This window comes from Achroia grisella, unplaced genomic scaffold (assembly GCF_030625045.1).
Source record: "Achroia grisella isolate CSIRO2021 unplaced genomic scaffold, CSIRO_AGI_Agris_v1 utg874, whole genome shotgun sequence".
Taxonomy (NCBI): Eukaryota; Metazoa; Arthropoda; class Insecta; order Lepidoptera; family Pyralidae; genus Achroia; species Achroia grisella.
In genome coordinates, this window is record NW_026713051.1 from 3,462,588 (window position 1) to 3,487,687 (window position 25,100).

At 29.9% G+C, this 25,100-nt stretch overlaps 1 protein-coding gene across 1 annotated transcript in view; it reads right to left on the reverse strand.

The window, feature by feature from the left end:
- LOC131853109 (otoferlin-like) overlaps positions 1 to 11,710 on the reverse strand; it is a 73,452-nt gene extending 61,742 nt beyond the window's left edge. Inside the window, exon 1 of the mRNA XM_059203925.1 lies at positions 11,612 to 11,710. Coding sequence (XP_059059908.1) covers positions 11,612 to 11,710 — 99 coding nt within the window. The remainder of the gene's footprint in view (positions 1 to 11,611) is intronic.
- Positions 11,711 to 25,100: the final 13,390 nt, after the last annotated feature.

Here is a 25,100-nt window from a genome sequence, read left to right on the forward strand (position 1 = left end):
GAACATCACAGAAATTCTTAGTAGAATTGCTACTTAGACGATGCAATTTAGCGGTCGGAGTGAAGTTGATGGTAAAATCTCCCGCTAAGTTTCTCTATATTTATTAAACCAGTTTTGCTATGAAGGAATGCAACGGAAATTACGCGGAGCGAATAGAAATGGCAAGCAAATTAGGAATGGCCATTAACGTTTTTTATAATCGGCTCCGGTATATTGCTTTCTGTATTCTCTTGGTATTTTACAGAATATTCTAGATTTTTTATGGTCGATGAAATAATAGCATCTGCTGATAGAGTAGATGGAGAAGTTATTTGTTTTTTATATTTTCCAACTATTTTAAATCTGACTGCCATCGTGGGTATTACCTATATACATGTATAAGAACATCAGACAGTTACTAATAAAATATCATCTTATCTGTGCTAATAATTAATTGTTCCTCCCAACTTCATTGTATGTTATGAAGGAAGACAACGAATCTGAACAACTTATCATCAATGTTGTTTTAAATGTAGTTTCTTTTTTCTTTTCGTTTCTATATAAAGAAAAAAGAAAGCATTATATAAACATATTTTTATTTATATGAAATAAATAAAAATATTCATTAATATTTTAAACCTTTATTATATATTATCAATACAATATATAATATTATAGTTATTAAAAATACATAATGAAATCATATACCTGACGAAAAGTTAATATAACAACAAATACAGTATTGTTATTTTCTTGTAAAATAATCTAGAATTTTTATTTATAAAATTATTATAACCGTTTTATTATTAAAACGTTTTCTGCTAAAATTAAACCAACTACGAGAACATTGATATTATCAAGTGAAAAATACCTTATTAAATGAATAGTAATTAATTTAAAATTATGTAATTGGAAAATTAGTCTGAATAAGTATCGACTTTTTTTACGGGTTAGATTTATTTGATATTTTTAAATTATTAAACTATTATATAAATATGTACTATACATATTTATATAATAGTTTAATAATTTAAAAATATCAAATAAATCTATATTTAACATATTCTATAGACTCATGTTATTTTCTAGGTTAAAATGATAGAAAAACTAAATAACTTATTACCCGATACTCTACCTATAGGTACAATCATTAACTTAGTAACTTATTAATTCATTCTAAGTACCTATCATAACAATATATATTAAAATATACAGTAAAATAATAATATGTATTGGATATTGATTTATCTCTATAGAGATAGGCAACGTGTCATCAATTGAAACCTGTATGGTAGAGATAATGTGAATCTTTATTGCTACCGTACAGGTTTCTATTGCTTAACATGATTGAGATAGACAATGTATCATCAATTGAAACCTGTACGGTACAGATAACGATTCAGGTTATAGCAACAGTATAGGTTTCAATTGCTGAAACATGGTACAGCACTAAATCTGTAAAACAAGATGCACCGTACATGATGGATGGTGCCATTTATAAACGTCCTTGTTTTCAATCTAGGAACGTAGGTGAAATAACAATATGCATTTAATATTGTTTTAACATGATTGAGATAGGCAATGTATCATCAATTGAAACTTGTACGGTACAGACAACGATTCAGGTTATAGCAACAGTATAGGTTTCAATTGCTGAAACATGGTACAGCACTAAATCTGTAAAACAAGATGCACCGTACATGATGGATGGTGCCATTTATAAACGTCCTTGTTTTCAATCTAGGAACGTAGGTGAAATAACAATATGCATTTAATATTGTTTTAACATGATTGAGATAGACAATGTATCATCAATTGAAACCTGTACGGTACAGATAACGAGATTCAGGTTATAGCAACAGTATAGGTTTCAATTGCTGAAACATGGTACAGCACTAAATCTGTAAAACAAGATGCACCGTACATGATGGATGGCGCCATTTATAAATGTCCTTGTTTTCAATCTAGATATCTAGGTAAAATAACAATATGTATTTAATATTGTTTTAACATGATTGAGATAGACAATGTATCATCAATGGAAACCTGTACGGTACAGATAACGATTCAGGTTATGGCAACAGTATAGGTTTCAATTACTGAAACATGGTACAGCACTAAATCTGTAAAACAAGATGCACCGTACATGATGGATGGTGCCATTTATAAACGTCCTTGTTTTCAATCTAGGAACGTAGGTGAAATAACAATATGCATTTAATATTGTTTTAACATGATTGAGATAGGCTATGTATCATCAATTGAAACTTGTACGGTACAGATAACGATTCAGGTTATAGCAACAGTATAGGTTTCAATTGCTGAAACATGGTACTGCACTAAATCTGTAAAACAAGATGCACCGTACATGATGGATGGTGCCATTTATAAACGTCCTTGTTATTTGTGGAAATTGACGAGAATGTTACCGACAGAGTAATCGTTATGCAACCGTATCGACAGATTAAAAATGCTCGTCCATAGACATGTGATAGATGATGGGGCTTCACGTACTCTACACCTACCAACAAACAGGGTTGCCAGCTCTTTTTCAGAGAAACATCAAATAATGATGCATGTGTTATTATTACATAAAATCATTACACTGTACAAGGGTAACTAACATAACAATGTTATAAGTCATTCTTTTTTTAATTATATTTAATTTATTAAAGTATTTCTTTATTTAAAGAAACAAAAAGTAACCACATAGGTACCCTATGATTTTTTAACAGTTGATTTGTAATTAGAGTGAATTAATTAAAAGAAATATTGTGTTGCTAGCAACAAAAAAATACTTTATGTTTTGAATCTATAGTAATACCTACATATATAAATGCGATAGGGAGGCACCATTGATTCTCTTTCTATCTATTTTCCATGATTGTCTCTATCATAAGTTGCTCAGTGTAATTAGATTTATATGAAATGTATTAAGTTTGGTTCAGAAAAGGTGCATTTTTTCATTACCAACAACCTATAGTCCACATTCTCAAAATTGGTCTTTCGAGCCAGAACTCCAGCGACTTATGGGCCATGCTCTCAACATAGTGAACAGTCTATACATTGGTATTTTTCTTATACCGAGCACTGAATACAATGCTAAAATAACGAACATTTCAGTAAAATATCAAACACCTAGCAACCCTGTCCTCGTTGAGTACATAACGTCAATTTCCTGAATGAAATATTACTCTACACGTACCTGCTTTTACACTTACAAAAATATGCGATATTATCAACAATTTTTAGGTAAATTATGTCTGGTATGATATATGTTTTTCAAGTGAATAAATGTATTTTATAATGTTGGTATTTAAAGATATACGCACATAGACTTTTGTTTGTCTTTTTATGTCTGTTTATTTTTGTGCATGGAGATTTATCTATAGACAGATAGTTTAGATATTTAGTTCAATATATTAAGTCAGCCTACTTGACAAGACCTTTATTTTTAATTTAGACCCAAACATACTGTAATATATTGTGTCCTATAGCATAAATAGCTAGATACATACAGCTAGCATAAAATATACATGCATACTGTGTATTTTATGTTAGCTAGCTGTTATCTCTGTCGATACCCCCCGTCTTATACACTGATAATGAAACTAGTGTTAAAGTTTAAAATAAATTTAAATAGATTCAGTAGTTTTGTTTATACGATAAAAAAAATAAAATCTTTCTTCTTTAAAATATAACTGTAGATATATAAGTATAAATTTAATAAGTATTAAAAAACATTAATAATTCAACAATAGTAAATAAAATATATACTTATATTGGTCTAACAAGATTTGAAACTCGATTAACCTCTGTATATGGACTATCTATGAACATTAAAGTCTTTGTTGTCGAATTTCAAGTATTATTAAGTTTTAGTTTAGAGCGTAACCTATAACCACACATTACAATTTCAAAGGGTTTTTCAGTTTTGAATATTTCACAATTGTTTCGAGGTGTTATGGTGGTGTTATGGTGGTGGTATAGGGCTGTGTGCATGCCTGGTGTCATTGCATGCTATTCTAGCGTGAATAAGTACTATACAGAAGCGCAATTATACAAAATATGTGACGCTGCATACCACTCGAAGTTGCTGTTCATTGTTTTATTAATTTTAGTTTTCATTTCTACTTTGTGTTTTATACAGTAGAATGCTTTCGCACTGTAAGCATTGGCATGACATTCAAATTAATTCTCTTTGACGGTTATTATTAAAGTATTAGCTTCTTTACTTTGTGTAGGACATTTTTTCAATCTGCACTAAGGAGATGCTTAAATAATCATTAGACGACGCTGAGTGCGACTGTAATTCATTCTCTCTCCGAGTGTTAGTCAGATTTATTAACTAGTAATGTTTTTATTCTTATGTCATTAATTTTGAAAGGCTGATATTAAATTAACACAATAATAAAAAAGGTAAAATATATATAGCTTATTAGTGCCTAGTCTAAAATCTTAAAGAAGGTACAACAATCTGTGATACGAGAATAGTAGTTTCCTGAAAAGCGGAAAACCTTTATCCCAATAAAGGTTTTCCGCTATATCCACAGTTAAAGGGAGAAAACCCTAAATAACTATATTTCCAATATTGTTAATTTCCAATTGGTAATTGAGATTGGCTTTAATATAATCCATCCTGTCGGACTCTTCGGCCTTTATACTATAAATTTTATAGAACTATTCGATTATGATAATTATTTAAAAGAAATAAAAAAATGATAGAGGTATTCAGTGGATATACAGCATTACAGCAATATAATTTATTCTAGAGTTCATGATAGATGCCCGTAAGACATAACTCTTACTTAGTAACAAGAACACAAATTTTAAATGTAATGGATTATAGATTTTATTTCACAATCAATGTGCCTTATACGGTCCCTTAATCCATTAAATTTAATACACTCTACATTTAAACAATCTAAACAATAGTAGCAAAAAACATATTCTAAATTAAATTTGTTAAAATACTAATTACTAATTATAATTACTTGGCAATTATTATGAAGGAAATGGCATTAAACGAATATATAAATAGAAAAACATAACTTGATCTCTTTCAATCAATACCTATGAATTACTGCATCGATATCTCCCATAACTGTAGAGTTGGTCGTAAAATATACATGAACATACAATTTTTAATATCAACCATTGTATAATTTACGACCAGCTTTTCTGACTTGAAAGAAATAATTTCCAGGTTAGCAGGAATTTTACAAGGTATTACAATAATACTGGAGAGAATGTTTCTTTGATGTAACGAGTCAGATATTACACTGTGGGAATATTTCCATTGCAAATACAGCTTCAGCATTCGAATATTTTCTATTGTAAAATCAGCAACTCATTTCATAAGATCTTCTAGTATAAGTTTGTTTCAGTTTCACTATATAGTTAATTTATAGTGAACTCTTAAATATGTAAGATGATTTATTGTTATGATGACGGCCTCGATGGTCTAGCAGTTTAGTACATCGCTTTACTTCCGACGGTCGCGCGTTCGATTACTAGCACGGTGCAAATGTTTATATTCATAAGTATGATTATGATTGCTTTGGCTGTTTTCTATAAATATTATGTATGTATTATAACTAAATATCTATAACAGTTGTCCAGAACACAAGCTCTGTTTAACTTCAGAGTAGATGGCGTTGTGTGAATTGTCCAATAGAATCGAAAAATATAAAATTTTTAAATATAATACTTGTTTCATTTAAATGCTTGTGAAAACATACTGAACAAAGATAGCTCACAAGTTTATAAGAAGTTAAAAAATTATTCTATTAATTATCTCATTACATTTTTTTTCTACAGATGGTCGGATCAAACTTTACAGATAGTAATTAATATTCGTCTAGAAATATACATTTCGTTCTTTTGAAATACAAGACCGAAATGAAAGTTGAGATTTGTTCCTCACGAACTTTTGTAACTTTAATGATAAATCTCATTTATAGCACAGAGTATGATTCAGTCAGATCTTTGCTACGTTATTTAAACTGTAAAGACAAACTCGCAACTTTTTAGTTAGTATTTTTTATAAAACGACTTCTAACTTTATATAATTTCAGACATCTCGCACCACGTACATGTAGGTATCTAGTGTCTATAGTACATAGTAGGCTATGAGAGGACCGTCTATGAACGTAACTTTTGTTTCTTTATACGACTTACGTGATACTAGGCTGACGAAAGGATAATAATGTAAGATGCAGGGTTGTTAACTGTACAAGTAAAAGATTTTCTTATCTGTTTACGAAAACATAATCTTTTCTGACCGAAACATACTCTATGCTCAATCTGGAGCTTTATTTAAGTTGTTTAATATTGTATCATATGAAATTACACTGATTGAAAATATAACATCTTATTTCTTTTGAATGACGACGAAAGAGTGTAAAAAACTACCATTAGCTTGACAATATGATTGTTTATCATTTAAGTAAAAAAAAATATTTAATACAAATTTATGTGAGTACATATTTATGATATAAAAAATCTAAATTAAAATGTCTTTATTTATGTACATCTATTACAAACTGATGACATTTTAAATCTACAGTCAGTTCGGAGTGCTTTTAAGTCAAGAAGAACTTGCATGAAACTCAGTTTTTATTCTTTTCAAATAAGCTTATTAACATGTCTACAAAAATACAGATTCATTTTTAAATTCATATCATTGCAATTCTGTCAAAAGAAGTCCAATCAGTGGCCGTAACCCGAACATGCCAAACCCCACAAGCAGCATGTTCACGAGTATACAAAATGATTACTCTATAAATTGCATGTAGCGCAACAAGTAACTGTTGCATATCCCCGCTCGTGCCCATCGTCTAAATAGTATAATATACGAGATTGAAAATCCGAGCCGAGCAGACACGAGATTATTAAGTTTAAAAGTTAAAATGTTGACTTGTGAAATTGAGCGGAATTTTTTTAACATGTCAGCCCTAGTAAATTGTCAGGCTCGTTTAGCTTTTGAATCTCACGCCATTGATGTTATAAACAGCGGTGCGAATGCGAGGAAAAGGACTCGCATATCCTCTCATCTTACATAAGAATAGTTTTAGTGGAAAAAAGGCGAATGTTCCTACGGAAGCCATAACCAAATGGTTATGGATGATTTTATTCTCGTAAGCCTTCAGGTACGAAGTACCTAATCTTATATGATATATTTCTAAATGTTTTGCTTTAATTACGAAGAATATCTACTTTATTTTACAGCAATAATATTTTGCTACGTATATAGAATAATTACATGAAAAACTATAGATTTCATTTAAGACACAAAAACAAAGTACTCTATTAATAAAAAATCATAAATATGGTTTCAGAATTGGCGATAATATTTAATGAAATATAAAAATGTAAGACCTTCTACTATAATTATAAATATAAATTAATGAATAAACATTTATTAATTTAATAGTACTAGTAGTATCTGATCAACGTACATCAATATACATCTTTCCTGATATTGACACTCTGACATATTCACATTATTTCCGCACGAAAAATAAAACTAGGATAAATTTCAAACATCTTTTTGTGCTCAGTTTATTACTTTTGACACTGTTTGAGCAGAGATACGCAATATAGCATGCCTATGCCCATTTTTAACATCGGCACTTTTATTTAACCCGCGACTTCGTCCAAGTGGAATTATATTTTATTTTTTTTAAATAAAACAGATATTCTAAAATAAAAGTAGCCTAAGTTACTCCTTATTACATTAGCTACCTGCCAATAAAAGTCCCGTCAAAATCGGTCTAGCCATTTCAGAGATTAGGCGGAACAAACAGACAGACAAAAATTATAAAAAATGTTATTTTGGTGTATGTATGTACCGTATTTATATTCATAAACGGTTATTTCAACATTACAAACAGACACTCTAATTTTATTTATATGTGTACATTTATTCCCCAGTCTACCTTATTTTCTATTTCATAAATGAAAAATATGAATTATCTAAGATGTAGTGTCAACTTTTGTGATAAAATGTAAGTGTAGTTCATGTACATATATCTTGGTTAAACTTTAAATCCTATAAGACTAAGATGGTTGTTACACAAATGAGTAGCGGTAAATATAATCAGTTCCAATCAAGTAACTTCGAAGTTTTCAAATTGAAGTTCGTGTTGACTTACGGGCATTTCAGTTTAATATACTAACTGTAGACCACGACTAACAAACTAATAGAGCAGGTCGACTAATAAACTAATAATAATAATAATAACTTTATTGTGCAAAAAAAAAAAAACAAATACAAAAGGGACTTAACTAAGGTTATATATCTATATTAATTCATATATATACAATAGTTCTTAACTATTTAATATCAAGTCCAGTGCAGTAGTGTCTAAACTAGGCCTAGCCTGTATCTCAGACACCATTGCCCACCTAAAGATAACATGCTATACGATTCTTTAGAGGTGAACGAAAAAATAAGACAAATGTAGGGTATACTTAAAAATAAAATAAATCGTATCGCTGAGGCAATGAATGCGTCACATCGTATGGTCCAACTACAATCGGTGCATAGATATTTGCAAGTGCGACCACTAAATGTAGAAACTTATCTTATATTTTAATAAAACATGTTTTTTACAAAAAAAAAAAAAAAAGGTTATATATATATTTATATGTTACATATACGCACAACCACATAATACATTAAGTGTTGTTTATATTCATTAAACATATCAATACATACAACAAATATATTTCGCATATAGATATATACATATATATTCACACACTACATACAATATATAAACATATGTATATATATAATTATTTAATTATTTTTATTTTACGTTATATTATTTAAATTAGGATAATATTCTAAACAATTGTTCCGTAGTATCGTAATCGAGCGTTTTTAACCATGGTACTAATTTGTTTAATAATTGGTGTAAATTTAAGTGATGTATATCTAATATTTTATTTATCTTATTATATATTCGCGGTCCAACAAAGCATTGAAACTTTGTAATGAAGTAAGTGTTAAACTTTTTTGTTAGGCAAACCCTGTCCTTTCGTCTTAGATTTTTATATGCTTCCTGATTATATATAACAGTTTTGTGTTGATACTTCATTAAATGTTTTACATATAATTGCCTTACTGTTAGTACGTCACATTCCAAGTATAATTCTTTTGTGGAAAATCGGTAAGGTTTAAATTTTATTATTTTAAGTAGGGAACGTTGCGTTCTCTCTAGTGGTAGAATGATTGTTTTTCGAGAGCCACCCTAATAGCTATCTGTTTGAATGCCTAATGTATGTTTATATCAATATCTTGTGAACTGTTATGAAAGACAGCGTAGACAGAGACATAGTCAACTGAAACATAGCAGGCCGTGAACATATTTCTTTCTCTCGGATTGATCGATCTTTGTTTTCGGTGTTTGATTAAAAATATTTTTTAATGTCGTCTAGATTCGAACTCGTAACTTTTAGAGTATAATATCTACTATTATTATTAATTACAAACATTATTATAACATTAATCCCAATTTTACAAATTACTGTTTGCTTACAAATTCAAATCAAATTACAAATACAAGTCGTAAATTATTTACGCCATATATGAAGGGATAAAATCAAAAGTTTTAATGGGTAGATAAATTCTAGCGTCAGGTTTAGTTAGGATTAAAGATATTGCAAAAGGAGATTGGAACATTTTCCACACGGTAATGCTGACCTATAGGGGTGTAATATGAAATGTCCTTAGAACGTATCATAAGATGTGGGATTCGAGTAAGATAACTTCTTATAAAGTTAATCACTTCCATTGGGAAGAGAATATATTTTTAATACTATCAAAATTTATGGTTTCCTACTAATCTTAAAAAAATACGGTCTTATATTTAAAGTGCTAAATCACCACAATATACTACATTATAATTTTATATATTATATTGTTATTTACATTTGTTATAGTGTTTGTTATATATTTATAACTTAAGGTAATACATTAATACAATACATTGAATTTTTTAATACCTACCAACCCGTAGAAAAGTATTTTAACAAGTTTTGTATAGCATTGTTGTTTTATAATAGCCAGTAAATGGAGTTTGTATCTTCTTTAGCTTTTATAACAAATACACAAGTTTATAAGAACAGATCTAATAAAGTTGTATAATGTATATTTTCCTTTTACTTAGTTTCTGTGCTGGTTTGCTGATAATGATCATAAGTTTCAGTTAGTGTTATCCGTTTCTAATGTTATGATTTCGAAAATATTTCTATCTTACTGTACGCCAAACGGCTGAACGATTCATAATGAAATTTAATGTGAAGTTCAAGAGAACATACAAGATAGATGAGTTACCTTTTGTCTCAAATAAAATGACCGTCGTTTCGAGTTATATATAGTACTAAATCACTAGTGATAATACATTCCTAATATTTCATTATTTCGTATCTATGTCAACGTTTGTGATATAAAATGTATTGTCACGATCCATAGGGATATAGAAAAAGTCGCAGGTACATTAGTATGTATGTAATCTTTAGGAACTCCTTTAATAATTCAGTACAATATTCTTACATTTTTCTATGTATTTGATGTTTGTTACCTGCTTATCAACAGGTATCAAATATGTACGGTATTTTTTACTTCACCACATCTGATCCTCTCTAATTGCTTCTTATTATTTATTCATAGGAATTTTACTAAATTCATTCATCACATTTGTATATTCTTATTATTTATAGATTTATATACAAATGAAGTTTAGTTTTTTACTATTAGGTTCTGAATGTTTAAATTATATTTATATTATAGGTTTTCCTTTTCAAAATTCCATATATAACTAGATAACATAAATTGATTGTGATTTTGTACAATCGTCCATATATCTTAATATATATTTGAGAAAATATTGACATTATCAATTACTTTGAGTTGATATATCAGCTCAAAGTAAAGAATTTCTTTAACCTTAATAATAATCATTATTAGTGCGCACAATATTAAGTATTGGAAGCGCTCGGTCGCTTATAACAAGCGCTAAATTGCTAGCTACCACAGGACGACAACTACGTGCGACGCATTTGTTATAGAGCATTTACCAAGGGGTTACTGTTCATCCTTTATTAGCAATTGAAAGGGATTAATTATAAGGAACGTTTCACGTTGTTCCGTGACTAATGCCACTTAAACATGGTACAATAGTTTTTACAAGTACTCATTAACCTCGTCTCTTGCCAGTTCTTATTAACTCAAGTAGCTGACTGAAGTAGAGGGTAGGGATAGTGCTGTGTAGTGATATGAGTAGTAAATTCTAACATGCGCAAAATGCTGAAAAGTTCTGTATAAATAAATATTTGATTTGTTTTGATATGACTTTATTTCATATCGCCGCCGCCGCCGTCGTGTGCGCAACTTTTGAGATGCACATATATTATGGGTATATTTTATATTTCAAAAGTAATATATAAAAATACTAGTGATTCTCGTTGTAGGTTTAACATCAAAGAAATCTGAATTACAGGACGCATAACATCGTATGCAATGAGAGAGTTAGATGTATTATTTAACAGAGTCGTCGTGATTTGAACTTAAATGACGATGAATACAAGTAAATAGGTATATATAGATAAGAAAATTACTTACCGGCACAGGTTTATTGTTGTCGTCAACCAGTGTATCAGTGACACCGAGTTGTCCATCATTGACGAGAATCTGGAGGCCGAGACGGTAGATCCCCAACATTCGAGGGTTACCCCATCGCTGTTTTGACATAAACTGCAGTAGCAGCAATTCTCCACGGCCCACCGGCGTAACGATGTCCCAGACAAAGCGCTGTTAAAAAAACAATATTATTAATAATAACCCCAGTTTATCTACACCATACACAATATCTATTATAATTCCAAAATAATGAGACAAACCATAGAAATACTTATAAACATTTTTTTATAAACCTCTACATAATAATATATATATTATAAAAATGGAAAGGAAAAGCATTAGAGACATTGGTAAACCGTTTATTATAAAGCACTATCAGCGAAATATCCAAGACCTATACAATCAAATATGCTTATGATCCTCAATGTTTGTAATAAGATTGAACTCGCGACAGTGTATTAATCTGTTATGTAATTGTAAATTTGGAAGTAACTTTAGTTAATTAAGTAAACATTAATTCAATTAACTGTATTTCAGAGGATTATTTGATTATATTAATACAATTTAAATTTTTATTTATAAAAATACGTGAGACTTCAGTCAGTTCTCAATGGATATTAATTTAATAATACTGCCTATATTCAACTAGCTAGCATAGTACCAGCTAGTAGTAGTAATTTTTGATTATAGTGTAATAAGATTGTAGTTGAAAATTACTATTATCATAGAAGAATTTAATAGTTATTCTATGATATTACAAATTAATAACAATAAATGTCCATTATAGAAACTCCGCAGTCGTAATCAATGATTAAAAACCTATACTTATTCAATTTTATCTAAGATTATATTATCAATACCTTAAAAAAAATCTCAACATCTTTTCTAATAATGAAATCATATTTTATTCTTCACGTTGTAAAAACAGCATGGAGAATCAAGTACGAACGAAGAAAAATAATGATGGCATTGTATCCATCGTTATCTTATCTCAACCTGCCTATATTTGTGAATATGATCCTTAAAGTGACAACAAAAATTACAATATTGAAAGCACGAATTTATGCCTAAAGAAATATGAAAGAAGTTAGCTATCAATATATATTCATTTGTATCAGTATAAAAAGTACTAGATGAAGTTGAAACTAAACATAAGTAAGAAAGTATTGTTCTATTTTAAGAAGATTTTTATACCTATACCTACATAATATATATATATATATAGATATATATATATATTCTCATAAAGATTCAGGAGAAACAACTAGAGGATAGTCTACCATAAAATGAAAATTTATAAAAAAACCCTTTATATATTTTGATATTGAGATTCTGGCTACCGCAGATTACCAGAGTTGTGTAGCAGATTAAATGTTCAGTTTTATTTGCAATGGTAACAATGATTTTTTTAACATAAAAGCAGCAATACTTTTGATATAACTATACACAGCTAATGACGTTAAGTGGAATACAAAAAAAACTATCTTATCGTATTCTTATGTTATATGTATATGACGAACATCGAGTTATACTTTGCTTCTAGTCATCATTACCTCACTCTCTTACAGGTACCTCAATCTCGTCTAAGAGCATGACATCATAATTTTCAGGAATGGTAAGTTATGAGACGTATCATAGGCGTTAAGTCCGTCATCTTCTTTACCGTTATAATTATATAAAAAATGTGTTATATTTTAAATTCCACCTCGACGTGCATATTTATTTCATTATAAGTAGCTTATTATTGTATTTTTCTTATTGTAAGTAATTAATAATCGTTTATAAGTAATTAATTCAGTGTTTCAAAATCGAAAATATACTGTTCCTTGTAGGGTGTATCGTTAGTAGAGACTGTAAGTGCAGAGAACCGTATGAGATCCAGAGAGAAATTGGAAGCAACATACAGACCAACTGAGTATAGAGTTCCTAGTTCACTATTAAGTCTAAGTGCACAGATGGATTAAAACGAACCGCACTGCTAAATCTGTGGATGCTTACAAGCACAACGTTAAGCTTAATGGAATTTTGGCAAATCATGGAAGTTCGGTGTATCTACGTAGGTGCTATCAGTACAATTTGTTAAATAAATTAATGTACGTATTTAGAGGAGTCGCCCGTTGAGAACGTATCGTTTGCGGAACGAGTTTCCTGCAGATTTTCCCTAATCAAACAAATAAAACGGAACGACAAATAATCAATTGTCTTATTCGGTTATCTTTATTTTTATTCTAATGTTAGATAAAACATTGGGTCCGGGTGATGGTAAACAGTTACTGTAGCTTATAGTCACTCCACATCAAGGGTGTCACGCGATGCCATAAGATACTTTAATATTTTTAAAACTCATATGTCATAGTCTGTTGAAAACATGTCGGAATTACATAGAACCAGGAAAAAATGATAAAGAATAATAAGAAAGGAACCAAAGAAAAGACATTCGTATTACATGTTAGTTTATTCGAATGACGTCGAACTTACTTTGACCAATTGACTTACGTTCCAATGGTCGTGAATTTGGTCTCCCTACTAAAGTCATAGTCTGAACCCAATCTTTCAACAAAGATTGGGTTCAGACTATGACTTTAGTTAGTATAGGACTAGATGCTTGTTTTTATTTTTGTGAAAGCAATATTTGACAATTAGAGATATTATCCTACACGGAAAGGTCATGTTACCTAACTTGTCAAATTTTATTTTTAGATTATCCTTCCCGGATGACATCCATTGAAATGTGAACACAATATTTGATCCAAATTGTATCAAATTCTATTCTATTTATTTATATTATATAATACACTATATATTTAACTATCTGTATCCACGACTTCGTCCGTGTGGAATTTAACTTAAATTTTCTAAAATATTTTTTTTAAATAAAAGTAGCCTAAGTAGTAACTTAGGCTACTTTTATTTAAAAAAAAATACATAGTACATCAGCTACCTACCAATAAAAGTTCCGTCAAAATCGGTCCAGCCATTTCAGAGATTAGCCGGAACAAAGATAGACAAAAATTGTAAAAAAATGTTATTTTAGTGTATATACTGTATTTATATTGATAAGCATGTAGTAAAAAACAGTTATTTCAATATTACAAACAGACACTCCAATTTTATTTATATATATAGATATACTGTGAATACTCACAATATCTACTAGTATCTAATTAGAACCTCAATACTATGTTCTAATTAGAAAGGAGACGAACGCCTACGTGGCTAACCGCGTCTCATACCTGCACAGTAGGTAGTTAAAGCAAAATATGTGCTATTTTTGAAGGACAGTTACGGGAAATGATGATTGTATATATATTATAAAATTATATATCTATATCGCGCATCTGCTACGAGACATTCATCAAATCTTGTCACTTTCTTTCATACAATACTTGTCCTAATTTTTTTATACTACTATATATGGTGGCAAATAAGCATGCCATCATTTGCCATCCGATGGTAAATGATTACATTAGCCTATGTACACCTGAAATACCTAATAATGACAGTACCTAAAATAATGAGGAAATTTGGTGTAACTATTCTGAAGAAATGCTCTCACATATGTATATTAGTTTATTGATTTTTATATATATAGAACGTTTGTTTCATTACGGGGTAGACAGAGATAATGGGCTGTTGTTGGCTTCAATCTTTACACACAATTCATACTTCGTTCACACATTAGTAACTCAATTCTTTATACATAATATAGTTGTTACTTGGAAAATAATGTTATCGGTATATACAGGTAATAAGATAATATTTACGTATATATTTATTCTACACTAGCTGACCCGACAGACAATGTCGTGTCTTATCTATGAATATTCAATTCCTTCTCCACACAATCACAAACCCAACAAAAAAAGAAGTAGCGAAATCGGTTCAGACGCTCAGACGTTAGCCGGAAAATAGGAATTCATTTTCATATATACAAATGTTGCGGTGGGATTACTAATTTAACATTCAGTTTACTTTCATGAACACGTTGAATTCTAAATAGTTATCAAAGCATTTTCATTTTTAAAAGGCTTCACAAATGTGTTAGAAATATTTATAAAATTGTACAAACAAGTAATAGTTTTAAAAGCAACATTATGTACTTCGTTGGTACGATATTGTCGAACATTTGTTGTATGATGTGTAAAGAAAATTACTTATTTATATATTCAATACGAATTTTAAATAATATAATACGAATATTCATGAAAATCACTACAGTTTAAATTGAAACCATTGAATCGAAAATGATAGGTACAGAAAGACGGAAACAATCACCTGCAAATTTCACTGTGTTGTTTGACTGAAACTGCCTTTAGGCATCCTGTCATGTGTAATTGGTTCTGTCCATTGATGTTAAATAAATATGGACAGTGCTACTTTCAGTGAAAAGGGTATTAATTTTTAAAGGAATTTCATTTTCAAAATGTTTTAAATTATACTTCAATTATTTACTCTATTACGAATAAAGTCAGGTGTATTTTATTTCAAAAATAGGTACATTAGTTGTCGCTTCCCTTAATCAATAATAGTACTTAGTTTTTCAGTCGCCAACAGCTTATTTTACTGTATATGTTTATAGCATAGGAGGCAAAGAAACTTGCGGCTCACCTGATGGTAAGTGATTACCGCCACCCATGAGTACCCGCTACACTAGGGAAATTACAAGTGTGTTGTCAGCATTGAAGAAGGGATAAACTCCTTTCTTAAAGGTTTTATATATCGTATCGGTTCGGAAATACTGTTGCTGGGTGTAATTCTACAATATGGTTTATGCCTGGCAAAATGTTTCTAGAAAACCGTGTGTTGGAGGACCGCCATTCACCAAAATGGTTCGTAGTAAATGCACAGAGATGCAACGTGTCGAGTTAGCTTTTATAAAAGAACACAAGCCGAAGAATAAGCAACTTATAATAAATATACGATATTAAAATTTATTTTCCATATTCTTCATTAGTATTATCAATGTTTATATATATTACTATTGTTATTTTCGGCGAGCAAATAACAATAGAATAAATAGTCGTAAATTATTAGATAGAAAAACCTTTTAAAAATCTTTCACGCTTGGACAATTGTGAGATTGAATCTCGCTTAAGTTTGTAAAAATGGTTGTAACCTTTGTATTCATTATATATTTCTTGCATTTATTTAGACATTATATATAAAATAAGTACGTACATTTATTACTGATCTAGTACTACTTTCGTCTGGTAGTACGCATGGGTTCATTCGGGACTAGATGACGTCGTATCAAATATCGAGAGGTCTAATGAAATTGCTTTACATAAATCATAATAGTTGCTTTGTATAACCTGACCAGTTTAATAGGCCTCTCGTGGCACGAGCATAACATTAATAGACTGATACATTTTCAGCTGTGATCTATTATAATTAGTGTGAAAGGAACTGTACTAAATTACCAAGACTAAAAAATATATAATTTAATACAAGACACTCACCTCATCTACACAAATTAATTCTTCAGTGGTCGTGATTATGGAAGAGTCCTTGATCACACCTGCAAAGAAAAAATTTCGTTTATCAGTTTATTCTACTTTTAAAGTACACCATTTAATACTCTATTCTAGTGAACTAAATCCTGTTTTAATCCTGGTTTATTATAGTAACAATTTTAGATTTCATGTAGTTAAACAAAATGGTTCCAGGGGTAGATTTCGTAAAAAGTGGTCTAGTCTATTTCGGGCTTTAAGTTGCTTTATAAGTAATGTTTTGGTTGAAGTATGGCGATAAGGCCGAGAAATTACAGGTTTGAAGTATCATATGTGATATCACTAATTCCGGAGATCAAAGATACATATCTTTGATCTCCGGAATTAGTGATATCACGGGTGTCACATAATAACGCGATGTCCGTAGTTTTTCTCATATTTAGACAATAATTACCACTTACTATCAAGTGGCCTACTCTTAATGAATAAAAAATAATAATACAAAATAAAATAATAAAAAATGCCATATCTGTATATTAAACTTATTAAAAAATAATTTGTTCGCGTCGTATGTATATTATAGAGTAAACATAGAAATTAATTGATTTAATTATTAAATATCTGAGTATCTCAAAGGCTTCAGTTATATATTGGAGCAAACTACCAATCATATTTAGTGTTAAAACCATTATTATTACAACTATAAACGTACAACGTCGTGTGCGCAGAATGTTATAAATCAATTGAATTAAATGGTATAATACAATAACAATGATTACAAACAAATATATGTATATTAAATGTAGTCTTGATTTTAGTAACTAGATTTCAATTTACATTAAAATGGCATAAACGTTTTTTATTTGCACTCTGTGTGCAAAACACAGACGTATAAATAACGATTAAGGATCAAATAGACCTTGAAAGGCTTTTGTTTCACTAATAGAACTTGATGTGTTTACAAAAAAGTCTTAGAAAAGGTGCAAATGACTTTTAATTGACTCTTATAAAACATTACATTACAATCTGTGTGACATTTTTCAAGTTTAGAAACTCTTTTGGCGACGTAGACAAGTCAGTGGGTGTTAAAAAATAGACGAAATAATTCTTTTCTCAGGGGAAAAGAACCAGTATTCATATATAGCTAGTAACAACAATTGAGCTTGATATTTGTTTCAAGAGTCGTTGTAATCTCTGCAAATACGCCGACTTTGTGAAATTCTATACTAACATTATTTAAATTTATTTGGAAAATATCTCTCTTCTTAGAGAAATATCTTCTTATTCTAGCGGCGGGCTTGGCAGTTTCTAAAGAGGCCCATTAAATTCCATTTACATATTATTTTTGAATAGATATTATGTATGTATTCAGTGAAGCAAATTAGTCTGCTATTTAAATTTATACCTATAGAAATATTCATTGATAGATATCAGATAAAATCTTCATAGATATATATATACATACATTTTACTAAGCTGAAATGTTTATTTTAATTTATTAATCTCAGAAACAACCAGTAAAATATTTCATTATATGAAATACTAAATGCACTCGAATAAGTTCATCAACATATAAGAAATTGCGTAAAAAATTCATAGCCTTATATATCTAGCCTGTATGAAAAGTGAAAGTTGAAACAGAATTACTCCATTAATAATAAACTAAGCACACAATGACCTAGGTATATGCCGTAATGGCATATAGACACTAGATGAGTAAAAGAATCTGAAATGAGATACTCTGCGGAGGAAACAATTGAATCTATGTATCCTAAAGAATAGCTAAATGAATAAAACTGTAAGTGATGTTATTCGTTATCTGCTTAATTTAAATAATGGTTTCTGGTTGATTACACGCACCATCTACAAGAAAGTCTATAGACTGTAAAAAGTAGATAGCGTCGGTACCTCAGCCTCACCTATTTCAGCTGCCAAACAACTTACTTCATAACGTGTGTTTTCGTTGTAGGAAATTTCAGTAGTTGCAAGTCATAAGTATCACGGTATCACGAGTATCCTATGATAAAGTCATATTAGCAGTAAATGGTATCTTAGTTGTCTCATGTACATATACTACATTCACCCATAAAAACGATAACCTCAAAACAATAGAGCCGTCAACTAATATCTACATCTAATTACATACAACTTTAAATAATAGTTTGGTATAAAATTAGATAAAAATACAACTTTACCACAGTAATCCTAAATAGGGTAAATAAAGACATTATCTGTTGCCGACTTTCTGAAAACTACCCTGATATAACCCCACTTCACAGCATTCGAATTCAATTTGCCGTCTCTCGTACATAAAAAAGTTATATATTATTAATGGCTCTGTTTTTTAACGTTAAAATAATAATAGTAGTCATTCAATAAGATTAGACACTTTCAATAACCTCTAAATCTGAAAATAAAGATTTAGTATGCGTGGTGTTGTTCATGTACATAAGCGATGCGACAAAAGCTACCCCTTATCATCAGGTGGGCAGTAAGCTAGTTTGCCTTATAAAAAAACAAAAGAGAATGTGAAGAATATTATTTTTACTTGCAAATATAGTCATTTATAAACGCGCAATGGTATTAATATTGCACAATATTATTCCGAGTGGCTGTCTCCAGTGAATTTACTCGTGTTGGGCATTTGATGCATGACTTCTTTCGTTTACTGCGGACTATTATATTATTATTATGTACCTGGGAAAGCGTGGTAACACCTGAATTTACTGCCTCGTTTATTACTAAAAGAACTTTGACCTAATAGTTTAAAATCATAACTTATACTGAAAGTCCGTGTGTTTAAATTTGTTCGACATGAAAAAATTATTTTAACTTATACTCTAATCATGGAAATACTAATTAGAATAATCGCCAGGATACTCCTACGTGCCTGGTTGGATTCAAATAAATAAATGTTTCTTTATTACGGTCACCATAATATAAATAAAAAGTATCCATTCTAATATTATAAATGTGAACCCCTCTTTGTCTGTTCATCTGTTGACTTTGGAAGACTGAACAGCTCAACGAATCTTGTTAAAATGGAATGTGAAGATAATGTCACGAACGACTGAATATTTACATATTGATTTTATTCAATAGCCCGCATATTACGACCCACGACAGGTAATCATAAGAATTGACGTTACCAAAATCGTGAAACATGTTAAAAACAATATTTACAATCAATATTCATCAATTATGTAGAGTTGCATGTGACAAGACTGGCGGCCATTGTATGGTTTAGAAGCGAGCTTTTAACTATTCCGGGAGCAGAATTTGTATAAAGTCGTCTTCTGACGGAACTTTCTATCTTCTATTTCTGTCGGCAACCAGCTAGCTCTGTAGTGAAAAGGATATGTGTGGAAGTGTGACATATAGGATTAAAACTAAAGGATACGAATGTATGTAATCTCTAAATTGTATAAAAAATTTTCAACACCTGATTTTATATCTACATATTATATAAAACACATTATAATAGTTGACATTGTTCTCAAGAAACAATAAAATTGAGCATCTCTATAGTCATCATATAATGCCTTTGGTATTCACTATAAAAAGGATTACACGAAATTCTCATGGAATCTGGAAATAGAGGTCCAACCACAACTTCAGTATTACTACATAGAAATTTATGTAGTATAGAATAAAACTATTTTATGAACGTCATAAACAAATTTGACTCAACGACCGTGAACTTGATGTAACTACTATCTCTATCTTACTTTTCTAATTATACCTTTAGCCCCCTCTCCTTCAGACTGAAATGTTTGACTTACGTTTCAATGATATATTAATATACCTTCACAACTTATCGCAGATGGGGTAGACAGATGCATTATCAACTATCAACATTAATAAATACAATCCTTGACATACCCACATTCCGCTCGGTATATTTGCCGTCGTTTGTCTGATAATGGTTTGTTTCAAAGTAACACAAAGTAGATATAAAGTTTTCAATACCTTTCAAAAGCCAACTTTCTCTTTATTTTATTCATATTCTTATGATAACAAAATATTCAATAAGTACCTACTCAAAGGAATCAACATTTAGGTATCATTTGATATTATTTAAGAATAAAATATTAACCAAAATATGTAATCATCGATTTGTTAAATTAAAATTGCTCGAAATAAACATCTAATTTGGTAAAAAAACGTATTTTCAATTTACATTTTTTTTCTCTATATTCGTGTAGAACATCTCCACTCCAGTGCTCTTAAAAGACTTTTCATATTAATATTGAGTTTATAATAAAATGTACAACAAATAATTATGTAGATGTGAAATTAAAACAATAGGCCGACACAGATAGCGCACTGCTACTGCTGTAAATGCTCAATGTATCCGTATTTCAAAATGATACATTATCCAGGAAAAACCCTTTGAGCGAACTTTACAAAATGTTCAATGTACTCTTGTTAGTTTCAGTAGCTGGACAGATATGCTAACTTTTTTAATATTATACGAGTTACGAGAGGCGAGTAATAAATCCCGTCATGTAAATAAAAGTATTCACTCATCGCATTGCTTCTGCGACAAATACTTGTTTCGTATTACAGACAGAAACATTGCGTTTGATATTAAACTTTATTGCATTCTAAAAAGGTACGGTTTTATATTTTTTGTTTCTATTGAAATGTATCGTTTCCACTATAACAAACTTGACAAATACTTTTTAGTATAATGCGAGTTACGAGTATGTGTGAATTAAAGTGTTGGGAATGTGAATTTAAAACAATAGTTAATTGTGCCATTACAAATTGCATGCCATGACATTTGATCCGAATTTCTGAGCGCAACGTTGCTTGTAAAACTTTTGGCAATACTCGACAAAGGAACTTGTTGTCAATTTATAATTTTATTGTTTATATCCGTATGCATCATTCACTCCATTAATCCTGACAAATGGTTTTATTACGAGTCCTGGACAAAAAAACTTCCAATAGTAGGAACATAGAAATAAATTTGTTTTCACTAATAGCATTTTGTTTCAAATTGAAGTAGCCTATAGAGTATATTTTCCTTACGATATGACATTACTAATTACGTTAATTACATTAGTACCTCAATACATTGTCCTTCATCTTAGTTGAGAAGTTAAGTTAAATTTAAGGTCAATTGAACATAGGGAATTGGGTCCAAATTAACTTCCAAGATTTAATTACAGAAGTGAAACAGGTATAACTATATAACAGCATTAATTCTGGGTTAACCTTGTTTTAGGACTAGCTGATTGTATAATAATTCCCCATTTAACTCATATTATACTTAAAAACTTACAACAGTGGTATAAAAAATTGTACAGAAGTTGTAAAGTCTGGTAGGTGTCAGTTACGCCGACATTGCCACGAATAGAAAACTTCAGTAGAATTCTTTTGTATTATAAAAGAGATTGCAAAGAATAAGTTATTCAATTATTAGCTCATGTTTTGGCAAGTTTAGGGTCGTTATTTGTGATGGTATCACTCACAGATGTAGAATGCGTATCACGTACATTGTTGCTGCTGTTGTCAAACAAAGTAGAATTAAAAACTTTTTATTTCTAATGTATTGCTTCTGTTCAGTTTACGTGATGTCTATGCTAATTCATAATTAATTCTACCTTTTACATATCTATATTTGATGTTCTGTATAGCTTGGGAATAGATAGCGCTGTGTGTATGTGTAGTATACTGCCGTAATGGTCTCAAAGGCTTGAACTTAGTTTGATATATTACCATAACGTATCATATCTAACATTCGTAATTTTATATCATTGCGATGCATGGATTTTGACGTCTCCAGTGTAATAAATTGTTATTTTACCAACTTTTGAAATATTGCACTACATTTCATCACACAAACTTCAATGATAAATATGATAGGTACTTGTAGTAAGCCACTACACCAATTTATTATTGCGTTGCAGAGGTTTAAATATAATCAAGAAAACAGAAAGCAAGAGAAACGTCAACATTTGGAAAATAATAAAACAAAGTAAAAAATTCTGAGTCATAATTTTCATGAAAAGAAAAATCATAGTAAAGGAAGCATTCCCAAGTGTTCTAAACAATTTTTTATACAAGTGTCGTAAAGGACCTGGTAACGAACGACTTTGGTCATGATCTTGTAAGATAAATTGACACCAATTTTCGATTGTAAGTGGGTTTGTTAGTGTCAGGCTTGTACTCGAATTTCAAAAACGGAATATACAAATTCATATAAGAAAAAGAACAGTCAATTTTTTTAATGGATCCCATATTTCAAACGTTTATATACAAACAAATTTTCTTTGAATTTCACCAATGAGTCCTCGTTAAAAGGGTCTCTTGAAAAGCTGTGGAAAATGTTAATATTATTTTGTTAAGTACGCTTTTCCCTTACGAGAAATTCTTTGGAGTGTCAAGATGGATATACCACCTATTATTAATAAATAATGTTATTATATAATAATGATCGATTGTGGCTCGGATATTTCAATTCGAATTTACAAATACCAATTATCCGACCGGTTGCTCTTTAAAACGAAATGTACAGTTAGTTTTCAATGAAGATATAGTGTTAAATAATAGTGTAATGGATGTATCTTTAATTGATACGCTGGAAATAGATTTCTATTATTAAATCAGATTACACTTTTAAACAAGTTTTAACTTAACCACGAGTAACATAATTAAAAAAATCTTCTATACACATAACAAAACTGTAATAAAATTAATCGTTGTTCGTACATTTATGATATACAAAATAAATTTAATAATTATTCTTTTCTGTCCCTTTTGTCTGTATATACATTTGTTCGCACTAATCTCAGAAATGGCTCTATCAATTTGAGTGCGGTTTGCACTAATACATTGCAAGCTTAACTTAAACTTCAGTATTTAAGTTATTCTAATGAGCTAAAAAGTTATACGGTGATTCTTGTCCCTAAGAGGCCTATGTAGAGAACTCTGACAAAAGGGCGAGCATAATATGTAGATCTCTGTAAGTCGCAGTGTTAAGGGTAAAAAAATCTACGAATAATTAAAACCTCTCAATGGGTACTACTTTGAATACGAATCTTAACGAGCCCAGTTATAAGTACAAGTATACATGCATTTACTTTACTACTATATTGCATTCTTCGATACAACTGCAGTATACATGTTTTTTTATGATTAGCTTCTACAAAGAATTTCGGTCAGAAAACTATATAGTTATGTATTTTTATTTAATTAAAATTGCAAAAATGTTGCCAATGTGCTAGGAACTCAAACGCGTCTGTCTTGTATAACTATCAAAATTGTCTATTTTCGACAGAGAATAGTTCCGCTGGAGGCAACACTATGTATATCGGAAAATTTATTGTAACTACATTTCATAGACACTTGTTTCATTTGAAGTTCTCATTGTAAATATGTATTGTATTTGTGAGTTTGCATTCACGGTTGTATTTGGTCTGCTGTGACTTGTCAAATGTTTGTTTATTTATTTGCCGATATTGGTACTTATAATAATAAAAAATACGTGGCAAATATGAAGAAAAATATTTTTTAGTAAATGCTTATGTGATCTCCTTCATCATCTTTAATTTCAATGGTTAAATGGTAATTTAGTTAAATAATGATTATGTATTAAAAAATAAACTATATTCCTAAACCTTAACTTTCGGGTCTTAATAATTTGAACTGTCCATTGTTAGTAAATAAGGGCAGACGAATTTATAAGTACATATTAATTAGTTAATTAGCTTTGTTGTCAAGTCCACTTATTCATAATTATATTTTCAATTCAAACTTTTGTTTACTACAAGTTGATAATGTATAATGATATTTGATTTATGGAATAATTTAGTTGTCTGAAATTTCAGTACGTAGGCACGTAGTGTTTCTTTGTAATATAATATTCTAACAATTTATTATGGGAGTTTGTTAATATATAAATGTATGATGACTTTGGTAGTTTAATACGCCGCTTTGTTATTTCTCGTACAACATAAATATTTTACGCTCAGGCCAGTATATACAATCATGCTGTTGTCTAGTACCTTTAG